Source organism: Dipodomys ordii, unplaced genomic scaffold (assembly GCF_000151885.1).
Source record: "Dipodomys ordii isolate 6190 unplaced genomic scaffold, Dord_2.0 Scaffold156, whole genome shotgun sequence".
Taxonomy (NCBI): Eukaryota; Metazoa; Chordata; class Mammalia; order Rodentia; family Heteromyidae; genus Dipodomys; species Dipodomys ordii.
Genome location: NW_012267372.1, coordinates 638,385 through 651,632, shown reverse-complemented (window position 1 = coordinate 651,632; position 13,248 = coordinate 638,385). Strand labels below are relative to the sequence as shown.

The 13,248-nt window shown below is 57.1% G+C and overlaps 1 protein-coding gene across 1 annotated transcript in view; it reads left to right on the top strand.

The window, feature by feature from the left end:
* The window catches only part of Ppp5c (protein phosphatase 5, catalytic subunit), a 14,610-nt gene extending 5,433 nt beyond the window's left edge, over window positions 1-9,177 (top strand). Inside the window, exons 2-12 of the mRNA XM_013032580.1 lie at window positions 3,851-3,998; window positions 4,869-4,990; window positions 5,154-5,219; window positions 5,520-5,618; window positions 6,210-6,315; window positions 7,096-7,238; window positions 7,325-7,412; window positions 7,837-7,877; window positions 7,958-8,136; window positions 8,488-8,569; window positions 8,649-9,177. Of these exons, the coding sequence (XP_012888034.1) occupies window positions 3,851-3,998; window positions 4,869-4,990; window positions 5,154-5,219; window positions 5,520-5,618; window positions 6,210-6,315; window positions 7,096-7,238; window positions 7,325-7,412; window positions 7,837-7,877; window positions 7,958-8,136; window positions 8,488-8,569; window positions 8,649-8,711 (1,137 nt within the window). The 3' untranslated portion in view covers window positions 8,712-9,177. The remainder of the gene's footprint in view (window positions 1-3,850; window positions 3,999-4,868; window positions 4,991-5,153; window positions 5,220-5,519; window positions 5,619-6,209; window positions 6,316-7,095; window positions 7,239-7,324; window positions 7,413-7,836; window positions 7,878-7,957; window positions 8,137-8,487; window positions 8,570-8,648) is intronic.
* Window positions 9,178-13,248: the final 4,071 nt, after the last annotated feature.

Below are 13,248 nucleotides of genomic sequence, written 5' to 3'. Positions count from 1 at the left end.
GCCACTTCCGGTTTTCTGGTGGTTTATTGGAGATAGGAGTCTCACAGTCTCTCCTGCCCTGGCTGGCTTTGAACCTCGATCCTCAGATCTCAGCCTCCTGAATAGCTAGGATTACAGGCGTGAGCCACCAGCACCCGGCTAGCCCTCAGCTTTTTTGAGGGAGTTTATTAGAGATAAGGGCCTCAAGGACTTTGTTTCCCAAGTTAGCTTTGAACCTCATTCCTTAGATCTCCGCCTCCTGAGAAGCTGGGATGACAGATGTGAGCCATCAGCACCTGGCATTGAGGGCATTTCTGTCAGTTATTACTAAGAGCCACAGTCACCTTCTGGTGGCTCTGGTGGCTCAGGGTGAGGATCCCTGCAGGGTGTCATGAGGTGACAGGAAAGGCTAGGAGCAGGGGTCATTTCTTTCCGCCTTGGTGACAGGCTCTGGTGGTCAAGACACCAGCTGGGGGTCAGATGTGCTTACTGCAGCAGCCCTGGGACTTGGCAGGACCACCTCCATCCTACAGGGGAGACTGAGGCCCAGGGTCCCACATTGCCCATGTCCCCCCAAAGCAGGGGTCCTAGAGTGGTGCTGCAGGGACTCTGTTGAACTTACACAGCCTTTCTGCTGCCCACACCCTCTGTGCAAGGTGGGGTGACCTGGGGCCCCGGATGCCAGTCTGTAGTGGCAGGGCCTGGCCTGGGGCGAGGTCCTTGCGCAGAGCCTGTGGCCAGGGGACCCTGTATCAGAGTGGGAGGAAGACAGGAGGGAGCCAGGACAGGGACAGCCCAGCAGGGTTCCTCTGAGCGTGGGTGCCAGGGCCGCTCCCTTGGCATCCTAATCCGGAAGATGGCAAGTAGGGGAGTGGCTGCCCGGGCCTGTTGGCCTTGCTAAAGACGGGTAAAGGTCCCGGGGTGGACCGCTGGTAATGAGTAACCAAGGCCCACAGAGTCAGGGCCTGGAGGAGCCCCGGGTCAAGGGCAGAGTCTTCCCCACTTGGGCTGGGGAGAGTGCCTGGACAGAGGCTGAGTGATTGCGCTCATGCCACAGGCCTGGGGTGTGCATGAGGGTCAGCTGGCGAGCCACCGAGGCAGGGCCGCACCTGCCACATTGGGCCCCCACAGAGCGTCCAGTGACAGGTGCTGCAGTTCCCAGGGGATACACCAGGCCCTGTCCTCTGGGCTGGTTGCAGGCTGTGGGAGGGGACCAAGGCAGGTGTGACCTTGGTTGGAGCAGGTAAGCCTGGGGCTCAGTCTCAGCCACTGGGCGCAGAGCACTGTGCAGGGATGGAGATGAAGGCTGAAGAGGTGTCCTTTCCTCTCGGGGTGCACACGAGTGGCCCAGGCCTCACTGCATGCTTTCTCATGTCCATTTAGATACAGAACACACTTTCTTGGAGAATGTGTATATATTGTTGTAAGTGTTTTTATTCTTTTTTTTCTTTTGTCGGTCGTGGGCCTGAACTCTGGGCCTGGGTTGCTGTCCCTTAGTTCTTCAGCTCAAGGCTAGCGCTCTACCACTTGAGCCACAGCACCACTTCCGGCTTTTTCTGCTTATGTGGTGCTGAGGAATTGAACCCAGGGACTCATGCATGCAAGGCAAGCACTCTACCACTGAGCCACCTTCCCAGCCCCTTTTTATTTTATTCTTTTTTTTTTTTTTTGGTCGGCCGTGGGGCTTGAACTCTGGGCCTGGGCGCTGTCCCTCAGCTCTCCAGCTCAAGGCGAGCACTCTACCACTTGAGCTACAGTGCCACTTCCGGTTTTCTGGTGGTTTATTGGAGATAGGAGTCTCACAGTCTCTCCTGCCCGGGCTGGCTTTGAACCTTGATCCTCAGATCTCAGCCTCCTGAGTAGCTAGGATTACAGGCGTGAGCCACCAGCGCCCGGCTTATTTTATTCTTAAAAAAAATTTTTTTTTGTCAGTCATGGGGCATGAACTCTGGGCCTGGGCACTGTCCCTCAGCTCTTCAGCTCAAGGTGAGCACTCTGCCACTTGAGCCACAGCGCCACTTCCGGTTTTCTGGTGGTTAATTGGAGATAAGAGTCTCACAGATGGTCCATTCCTTCCTGGGCTGGCTTTGAACTCTGATCCTAAGATCTCAGCCACCTGAGTAGCTAGGATTACAGGTGTGAGCCACCAATGCCCAGCTGTTTTTAGTTTTTAAACCATGGGGCATAGATGTGGGTGGGTGATGTGTGGCTGAGGGCACGTGGTTGGGAAGCGCAGTGCCACATGAGGACTGGTCCACAGCCTGATGGCCAGGTGTGCCCACGCCAAGGGCTGCCTGGGACACCGGGACGTGGTGAAGACCTGGCTCCTCTTGTCCTTCTCCAATCTCCTTGGCAGCTCTGCAAAACATAGTTGTTAGATAAATGCAGCCACCGAGCGTGGCAGGCACCGGCCTGAGTGGCTGAGAGGCTGTGGTGGTTTTAAGCTCCTGTGCAGCCCAGCTCTTCAGTAAATCACCGGGCACCAGAGGCTCACACCTGTAATCCCAGCTACTCAGGAGGCTGAGATCTGAGGATCGCAGTTCAAAGCCAGCTTAGGCAGGAAAGTCTGTGAGACTTTTTTTTTCTTTTCTTTTTTTGCCAGTCCTAGGGCTTGAACTCAAGGCCTGGGCACTGTTCCTGAGCTGCATTTGCTCAAGGCTAGCACTCCACCACAGCACCACTTCCAGCTTTTCCTGTGTTTGTGGTACTGAGGAATCAAACCCAGGACTTCATGCATTCAAGGCAAGCACTCTACCAATAAGCCACATTCCCAGCCCTTCCATGAGACTCTTATCTCCAGCTAACCACCACAGACCTGGAAGTGGTGCTGTGGCTCAAAGTGGTAGAGTGCTAGCCTTGAGCAGAAAAGCTTAGGGATAATTCCCAGGCCCTGAGTTCAAGGCCCACACCACCACCAACAACAACAAAAAAAAAAACATTCTTTTTTTTTCTTAATTTTTTTTATTGTGAAAATACTGTTCGGAGAGGTTACAATTACATGAGCAAGGTAATGAGTACATTTCTTTTTTTTTTCTTTTATTGTGAATATACTGTACCGAGGGGTTACAATTACATGGGCAAGATAATGAGTACAGGGCTGGGAAGTACAGGGCTCAGTGGTAGAGCACTTGCCTTGCTTGCGTGAGGCCCTGAGTTCAATTCCTCAGCACCACATAAGCAAAAAGAAAAAAGCCGGAAGTGGTACTGTGGCTCAAGTGGTAGAGCGCTAGCCTTGAGCTGAAGAGCTGAGGGACAGCGCCCAGGACTAGAGTTCAGGCCCCACAACCGGACAAAAAAAAAAAAAAGATAATGAGTACATTTCTTATCAAGCATTGAAGCCTCCTCCTTTGTTTCCCGAGAAAACATCATTCTGAGTGGAGTGCTGCATTGACCAAGGCCCTCAGTTCCTTTTTTTGTTTTGGTTTTTGGTCTGAGATCCAGAGTCAGTACCTGATGTTTTCACTCATTGGCTGGCGCTCTACCATCTGAGCCACATCTCCAACCAGCCCCCAGTTCCTTACTTGGTGGAGCTCAGAGTCCTACTTCAGCTCCTACCAAAGGGCAGAGGCAGCTGCTGACTGGCCTTTGACAAGGGCAGTTCATTCCCTTCTGCACCGATGGGGTCAGCGCTGATTTAGTCAGAGCCCCGGGGACTGGTGTGCCCGTCCTTGCGCAGCTCTGTGGGAGTGTTTCTCAGGGTGCTAGGGCAGAAACCCAGGCTGGGTGACAGGGTCCAGGTTGCGACATGGCCATGTGTGATGGCCCTGGGTCTGACTTGGGCGTCCCCAGATCCTAGGGCTGGTGCTGCTGACAGTTCCTGTGCCAGGAGCTGGTCACACCCTCCCGAGTATGACTCCTCCCCCTCTGCCAGGTGGTGAAGGTGAAGCCTCATGACAAAGATGCCAAGATGAAGTACCAGGAGTGCAGCAAGATCGTGAAGCAGAAGGCCTTTGAGCGGGCCATCGCGGGGGATGAGCACAGGCGCTCTGTTGTGGACTCACTGGACATCGAGAGCATGAGTGAGTCGGCCTGCACACCCCAGCCCTCCCTGCATCTAGGGGCAGGCAGTACCCAGAGAGGGGGGTCAGGTTCCAGCAAGTCCTAAAAAATGGGGTCTCACAGCCAGGCGCCAGTGGCTCACACCTGTAATCCCAGCTACTCAGGAAGCTGAGATCTGAGGATCGAGGTTCAAAGCTAGCCTGGGCAGGAAAGTCCTTGAGACTCTTATCTCCAGTTAACCACTAGGAAACTGGAAGTGATGCTGTGGCTCAAGTGGTAGAGCGCTCGCCTTGAGCTGAAGAGCTGAGGGACAGCGCCCAGGCCCAGAGTTCAAGCCCCACGACGGACAAAAAAAAAAAAAAGGAAACACAGAAATGGGGTCTTGCCCACAGCTGCTTTTGTTCCCTCCTTCTCCCCTTTCCTGCCCTTGGTGGTTCAGTGCTTTTCTTTTGTGGCATGCAGTGGTGCCCCTTCCCCTGTTCACATGAGGTGCCGCAGCCATTTCTACCTGTGGGTGATGTGGTGATGTCCCCCGGGACCGTCCTGCCCTGTCCCGCATGTCTAGGGTTCCCATACTAGAGCACAGGGAAGATGGGGCAGGGCTGAGTTGGTAGTCATTTGGGGGACTCCTCTCTAGAATTTAGAAGGGGGGTGGCAGAGGGAGGCCGCTGCTGGAGTGGACCATCTGGAAATAGATCTTAGAGTTGTGTACTCATCCTAGAACCCTGAACCTCAAGGCCCAGAGCAGTTGCCACAGTTCCACGGCCTCTGCTCCCACTCACTTCCTCAGCCCGTGTCCAGAGCCAGGTCCCCCATCCCTGGGAGCCAGGTAGCCCATGCTGCCCGCCATGTCCAAGCCCCCTGACGGGGTTCCCTTGTTCACCTGTCAGCCATCGAGGACGAGTACAGTGGGCCAAAGCTTGAGGACGGCAAAGTGACAATAACCTTCATGAAGGAGCTCATGCAGTGGTACAAGGACCAGAAGAAGCTGCACCGGAAGTGTGCCTACCAGGTGAGCCACGGGGACCCCGAGCACTGAGCAGAGCCAGAGGGGCGTTGTGTGATGACCACTACTTCCCGGAACGGGTGTCCCGTGCTGGACGCGTGCCTGCATCCAGGGCCACGGCAGTGTGGGGTGCAAAAGCCGTCCCATTCACAGTCTGCTCTGCCTTCAGATTCTGGTGCAGGTGAAAGAGGTCCTGTGTAAGCTGAGCACGCTGGTGGAGACCACGCTGAAAGAGGTGCGGCTGGCCAGGGCATTGGCATCTGGCGGTGGGTGGCTCCTGGGCCGGGGAGGAGCCAGTGCGCGCTGGAACTCACAGTCCCACCTGGTGTGGTCTGTCGTCCCCTCCCCGTCTGTCTCCCGCATGTCCCTCGGTCCTGCCTCATGCTCTCTGTCCACCTTGTCACCACTGTGTCCCGCTTTGTGTGTGTCTCACATGGATTTTCTTGGTCTGCCATGACCCCTCACCCCTCCCTTCTGCCCCCTCCCCACATCTCTCTCTGGGCCCCTCCCTCTCCGGTGGCCTCTTTTCTTCCAGACAGAGAAGATTACAGTGTGTGGGGACACGCACGGCCAGTTCTATGACCTCCTCAATATCTTCGAGCTCAACGGCTTGCCCTCCGAGACCAACCCCTATGTATCCTTCTCCAAGCTGCAGTTGGGCCTGGGTGTGGGGAGGAGGGGACAGGCTAGTCCCCTCACTGTGTCCCCGGGGCCAATGCCCTCAGCTCTCCCAGCCCCACGTTCCCCTCTGCTGCCAGGTCACACAGCACAGAGGCAGCTGCCACTAACTAGCTGCTCATCTAACCTGCTGCCTCGGTTTCCCCCTTTGTCACTTGGGCTAAGGTGGAGAGGAGTGGGCATGGCTGCAGCTGCATGGAGGAGCTGAGTGCAGGCCTGGCCACCGCCATGAGAATTTGACATTAGACTGGCTTCACCCCGGGTCAGGGGTAGGGACCAGGCCTGTGCTGGGTAGACGGCTCGGTGCCCGCTGTCCTGTGGTTCTGAGCCTGTTTGGAGGAAGGGCAGGCATTGGGCCTTCCCTGCTGTCCTGCAGACTGGTGGCCAGCCAGAGCCACAGCACAGGAGAGAGTGCTGTGAGCCCCGCCAGGTCCTTGTTCCTTGGGAGGTGCTGATGGGAGCCTTGAGGGGGGCCAGGAGGCCTGGGAGGAGCCGCCACGGCTGGGTTCTGGCTGGTCCTGCCGCCGCGTGGTCCTTAGCAGCACAGATATTTAATGGCGACTTCGTGGACCGTGGCTCCTTCTCCGTGGAGGTGATCCTCACCCTTTTTGGCTTCAAGCTCCTGTACCCAGATCACTTTCACCTACTTCGAGGTGAGCTGGGGGGAGTTGGGAATCCTCAGAAGGGCGCTTCCCTTTTCCTCTGAGTGGTGATTTATCTAGAAAACCAGGGTACTGGGTGAAGTGAGCCCAACCTGGGGGTGCCCAGGGCCGTCCTGTAAGGAAGCCCCTAGGGACAGGCTCACGGCCTGCCTCCCTCCCAGGGTCACTGTGCCCATGTGTCAGCCGGTGTCAGTGGAGGGTCTGGAGGAAGGGCACCTCTAAGCTCCCCCTCAGGGGCTGGCTGAAAGGAAGAGCACCCCCTCTCCCCCAAAGTTCTCTTAGTGAGCACCTGGGCAGGCCCTGCCCACACATGGGAGGGGCTCACTGGGGCCCCGCCCAATAGAGGAATCCCTGCAGACCAGAAGGACCCGTGCCCGTGCCCACGTGGGTGCTTCTTATGCACAGACTTCTCCGGAGGGTTCTGGGGGGTTATTTATTCTTAATGCCAGCCCCCCCAAGCAGTGAGGTGTGTAGAGCGTCTCATGAGGCCGTGCTCCCCGCTCTGTGTGCCACAGCCTTGTGGGTGGAGTGAGCACGCCTGACACCATGTTGGCATCCCAGGAGCCACTGTGTGTGCCATCCCCCAGGCTCCCGGGCAGATGTGGGCTCTTGGGGCCAGGTTTGAGGGAGAGGGGTGGAGCCTGTGGGGCTGAGGCAGCTGAGAAGATGGAGTGGTGGGCACTCGGCTGTCACCGTGTCCCCAGGTCTGTTTCTGAGTCAGGGAGACTGAGGAACCCAGGGCTGAACCTTCGGTCCCCCTGCTGTGCCCAGGCAATCACGAGACAGACAACATGAACCAGATCTACGGTTTCGAGGGCGAGGTGAAGGCCAAGTACACAGCCCAGATGTACGAGCTCTTCAGCGAGGTGTTCGAGTGGCTTCCGCTGGCTCAGTGCATCAACGGCAAAGTGCTGGTAAAGACATAGTGCTCCCCCACATCCCCATGACTGGCCACGGCAGGGGGCGCTGCCCTGCCCTCACCCAGCTGCCCCGCCCCCAGATCATGCACGGAGGCCTCTTCAGTGAGGACGGTGTCACTCTGGACGACATTAGGAAGATCGAGCGGAACCGGCAGCCTCCAGACTCAGGTGAGTGAGGTCTTGGGGCTCCCCCCTGGCCAGTGAGGCCATGAGGCCAGGGCCTGTCCAGGGCCCAGAAAGCAGACGGATGAGGACACACCCCTCTGTTCACCCTGGAGTTCTCCTCCAGTCCCTGGGCTGAGGCAACTGGGGACAGGCAGATGGCGGCACGTGGTGTGGAGTGGCCGTAGGAGTGGCGCTGGGTGGGCAGCTCGCTGGTCTTTGTTCCTAGGGCAGGGGGCGCCTCGGCTCTGAAAGCCTCAGTTCAGATCCAGGGCTGTGATGGTCCTGGGGAGGCCGGAGCAGCTCAGAACTAACTGCAAGGCTATGTCCTGAGCCCTGCCTCCCCTGGGCAGGAGTGTGCCAGAAGGTGGGGCCTGGCTGGGTGGGAGCCCTCCCTCCAGGGCCCTGATGCTCACTCCCCTCTCCCCAGGTCCCATGTGCGACCTGCTGTGGTCTGATCCCCAGCCTCAGGTGAGTCCGGAGCTTTGTGTGAGGTGGTAGGGTGGGGCCCCTAGTCACCCGGAGTCTCATGTTCCCCCCTTGCCCTCTAGAATGGGCGCTCGGTCAGCAAACGGGGCGTGAGCTGCCAGTTCGGGCCCGATGTCACCAAGGCCTTCCTGGAGGAGAACCAGCTGGAGTACATCATCCGCAGCCACGAGGTCAAGGCAGAGGGCTACGAGGTGGCCCACGGCGGCCGCTGCGTCACCGTCTTCTCTGCCCCCAACTACTGGTGCGTCCCCTGGGGGTTTGTTTCTTTGGGGCTCAGCATGGAGGTGGACCGTCCCCGTCACTGGATGGTGCAGGGGGAGCCAGGCAGCGAAGCCCCTCCACCACCCCCAGACCCCAGGCCTCACACCTCCCATTGGTGCCTGGAGATGCTTCTGGAAGGAAATCCTGTCATTCCTCTTCATTAGCAAGCTCTAATCTGCCGAAGAAGGCTGCCACGGGCACCCCCGGGTCACCTGCTTGTCCTGGTGGCCAGAGAGGTGGTGGGATCAGATCTGGCACCAGAGCCCACCCCGTCCTCCCCGCCCCCTCACCTGCCCGCCCCTCCCTGAGCGCTCTGCTCCCGCCCCTGCAGCGACCAGATGGGGAACAAAGCCTCCTACATTCACCTCCGGGGCTCCGACCTGCGGCCCCAGTTCCACCAGTTCACAGCAGTGGTGAGTCCAACTCCAGGCGGGTGGGGGAGCAGGCAACCCCGGTGGCCCCTCCTGACCCAGCCCCCTCTGCCTCCTCCAGCCTCACCCCAACGTCAAGCCCATGGCCTACGCCAACACGCTGCTGCAGCTGGGGATGATGTGAGGCAGGGGCGCCCCCTGGCCAGCACCCTGCAACCAGGACCTGAGCAGCCCCGCCCCCGGGCAGCGTTGGACCCCCTTTTACTTTGTAAAGTTTGTATTTATTCCTCTTTAGGTTGCAGAGGGGGTGGGCAGAGCAGAGCAGGGCTGGCCAGAGCGGCTGTCCCCTGCGCAGGCAGGAAGGGGGTGCCCGAGCTGGGGTGCAGAGGGGCACAGCCAGGCATTCTGGAGGAAGGCCGGCCTGGGGCGGGACCAAGAGGATTCCCCGCCCCTTCGTTTGCATGGCTCCTCCCCGCTAAAGCAATAGGGCCCTGCCATAGGAAGACCCTAGGAAGAGGGTCATCAGGGAGGCCTCGCCTGCACCCTGCCTCCTGGTAGCCCAAGGGTGGGGCCAGGCCGGGCCCACCCCTCCCCCAGCTGTTTTATGTCTGTAATTAAATATGTTAAAATAAAGTCATTATTGTAAGTCACCTGGTCTCAAGGCCCTGGCTGCTAGATTGGGTATGTGTTCCCTAGAGATTCAGGGGTGGGGGCTGTGCCCAGACCTGGGATGCAGAGGGCCCCCCATGAGAAGACCCCATGGGCCAGCGAGGCCAGTAGTGAAGTGACCCCCTGAAGACCCAGATCCTTCCCAAGCTGGGCCCACTTCATCCTGGGCACCATTCAGTGAAGCGCCTGCAGTCTCCCCCTTTTCCCCCCATTCATCAGAGTGGACATGGGCTGTGGGGGCTTCCTGTCCCTGGGGCTCTCCCCAGAGCAGCACAGAAGGACAGCTGAGCCCTTGAGCAAAACTGGGGTTCAGCCAGAGAAGCTGGCAGGGTGTGTGAAGTTCTCTGAAGCCCAGCACCTTGTTCAGCCACCCGGGGCCTCAAAGGCTGGGCCTCCACATGAGCAGCCTCCTATCTTCACCATCCATGCCTCCTAGAGGGCATGAGGAGAAGTCTGAGTCTCCTACTGACCCGGGTCAGGGTCAGGACCCATGGACTTCCAGGAAGGAATGAAGATGGGGACGTAAGGCTGCCTGCCTCCTCCCAGCCATGCAAGACAGGCATATCGGTCTCCTCATCCCCACCAGGGGGCGCCCCAGGACCGGGGCACTTCCGGCAGAGAAGCAAGCTGCCCAGACTCCTGTGCAGAGCTGGGATTTCATTCTAATCATGAACAGTAGCGGTGCAGTGCTTAAAGTGCACAGGCTGTTTCTGCACCTCTAGGTGCTCTTTTTTTTTTTTTCTGTCGGTCATGGGGCTTGAACTCTAGGCCTGGTCATCGTCCCTGAGCTCTTCAGCTCAAGATGAGCACTCTAACCACTTGAGCCACAGCGCTATTTCTGGTTTTCTGGTGGTTTATTGGAGATGAGTCTCACGTACTTTCCTGCCCGGGCTGGCTTTGAACTGTGATCCTCAGATCTCAGCCTCTGAGCAACTAGGATTAAAGGTGTGAGCCACTGGCTCTTGGCTGTCCCCCTCTATCTGCCTCTCCCAGGTCTGGGTCTGGTCCCCAGTTGTCCCCCTTCTGGCTCAGGAGAAGCCAGCTCAATCCCTACTGCCATGCATTCTCTTATTTTAGTCTTGTGGCAGGCAATGGCGGCCACCCAAAGAAGGGTGGTTTTCAGTCAAGAGAGAAGGGGATGGTCCTGCTGGGTGCAGTGGCTTCTGCCTGCAATCCTAGCCACTCAGGAGGCTGAGAGCTGAGTGAGGACCTCAGTTCAAAGCCAGCCTGGGCAGCAAAGTCCATAAAACTCTTCAATTGGCCACCAGAAAACTGGAAGTGGAGCTGCGGCTCAGAGTGGCAGAAAAGCTCCGAGTTCCAGCCCTATTACTTATCAAAAAAGAAAGAAAGTCTGGCGGCCACATCAGATGACTCCGAGTGACCAGTTCAGCTGTGAGCCCCAGGGGCATGAACGCATGGGCCCCCCTCTCCCCAACTCAGACTTCAGGCCACGCTTCCACCAGGTGTCACCAGAGGGCGCTCAGAGCTCTGATTTCTCCTAACATGCCCTAGGCCCTTGTCCATCTCAACTTAAATCTTCCTCCCTGGGCTTGGACCTGGGCTAGCCTGGGACTCTGCTTTAAAAATGAGTCACTTGCTAGGCACTAGTGGCTCGCACCTATAATCCTAGCTACTTAGGAGGCTAAGATCTGAGGATTGCAGTTCAAAGCCAGTCCGGTCAGAGAAGTCTGTGAGACTCATCTCCAATAAACCACCAGAAAACCAGAAGTGGTACTGTGGCTCAAGTGGTAGAGCACTAGCCTTGAGCTGAAGAGCTGAGGGACAGCGCCCAGGCCCAGGGTTCAGGCCCCACGACCGGACCAAAACAAAAAAGAAAGAAAAAGAGCTCAGGGACAGTAACCAGGTTCTGAGTTAAAGCCCCATGACTAACAAAAATACAAAGAAACGAAATGTACTCTTTACCTCACTCTGTACATCACATTTTGTGTATGTGTGCCAGTCCTGGGGCTTGAACTCAAGGCTTAGGCACTGTCCCTGAAGCTCTTTTGCACAAGGCTAGCACTCTACCACTTGAGCCACATCTCTATGCCTGGCTTCTTGGAGATAAGAGTCTTACGGACTTCCCTGACTGGACTGCATTTGAGCTGTGACCCTCAGATCTCATCCTCCTGAGTAATTAGGATTACAAGTGTGAAACACTGGTGCTCAGCACATTCTACCTCTCGGGCCATGCCTCCAATCCTGCTTTTTGTTGGTTAATTGGAGATGGAGTTGCACAAACTTTTCTGTCAGGGCTGACCTTGAACTAGGATCCTCTAGTTCTCAGCCCCACGAGTAGCTAGGATTACAGGTGCCTGACTGTAGCATCTCACAACCCTGGGGATGGGGAGAGAGGAGACAGAGTGACAGCATAAACACAGGCTGCTGACCATTGAGAGCAAGGCAAATCAGAAGCCAAGAAATCACCTTGTAAATGTTTTTATTTGCAGGTTAGTTTGAGCTCTCTTCAAATTCAAGAGGGCAGTCCACATGGGTATACAGGCACAAAAGAGATCCCCAGAAAAAAAGAACAATAAAAAGAGAATGGCCCCCTGCTCTGCCAAGCACTGCAACAATTAACAGTTTGCACCTGAGAGTTAAAAGCCCAGGGATGTAACCCCTGCTGTTTCTTTTTGTGTCAGCTCTGGGGCTTGAACTCACTATCTGGACGTGGTATTTTAGATCTTTCTCTCAAGGCTAGTGCTCTACCATGGGTGCCACAGCTCCACTTCTGGTCTTTTGGTGATTAATTGGAGATTAAGAGTCTCTCAGACTTTCCTGCCCAGGCTGGCTTTGAACTATGATTCTCAGATCTCAGCCTCCTGAGTAGCTAGGATTACAGTCATGAGCTAATAGTGCCTGTCCCAAGCTCGCCCTTCCTTCCTTCCTGCCTTCCTTCCTTCTTTCTTTCCTTCCTTCCTAACTTCCATTTTCTGGGATGCTATTAAGTCAATATTTAAAAAAATAATAATGCACAAACAGAAAACAAAGTTTTATGTGGAGATGTGGCAGGTGCTGTCTGCCCCTCTGTCCCTCTCCATCTCTCAGAAGGAAACAGGGGAGGGGTGTCAGCTAGAGGGGAGCCCCTGGCCTCTCCTCACAGCTCTGCTTCTTGCTCTCCCTGCTCTGCCTCTGCACTGGCCTCGGCCCTCAGCACCCGGAGGCCCCTGGCCTCGCTGGCCCTGGGGACTCTCTTGGGCAGGGTTGGCAGGCGGGGAGTGTGCCAGAAGGCTCTTCGACGCTTGTGAAACCACGAAAAGCGTCCGGGGGTCTGGAACCTCACTGTCTTGGTCTGTTTCCGGGTTCTAGATCTGGCTGTCTCTGGAGCCAAGGAGCCAACCAAGCCTTCAGCTTCTTGGATAGCTTGGGCTCCAGCCTCTGCCCTCTGCCTAGCTGGTGCCTCTGCCCTCTGATTAGCTGGTGCCTCTAGCCTCTGGTCAGCTAGGGCTTCTGCCCCCTGATTAGCTATAGCCTCTGCCCTCTGATTAGCTGCCTCTTCCTCCTGGTCAGCTACAGCCTCTACTCTCTGATTATCCACAACCTCTGCCCTCTGATTATCCACAACCTCTGCCCTCTGGTCAGCTACAGCCTCTGCCCGCTGGACATCTGCAGCCTCTACTCTCCGGCCACCTATGGCCTCTTCTCTCTGATTATCATCAGCCTCTGCCCTCTGATCACCTATGGCTTCTTCTCTCTGATTATCTGCCGCCTGTGCCGGCTCTGGGGCTGGGCTGTCCACCTCTGGAGCCTCCCTCCTGCGGAGCCGGAAGGAGGCCCACTTGATCTTGGGCCTCCAACGTCGGCGGGCCGAGGGCTCCGCCCTTCTCCCATCACCCCCATTTCCCACGTGTCCCCCATTCCCCCCAGGCCTGGGGCCGCTGCCCTGAGAAGACCCCTCATCTCTCCCCGCAGCTGCAGGGGTGGAGGTCCGGGAAGCCCGAGCCTCCTCCACCCCCGATCTCGGGGCGCAGCCTTTCACCCTCCGCCTCAGTTTCCCCCAGGACACCTGGCTGACACACTGGCGCCAGCGGTCGGCCTTGGACACCTGGGGC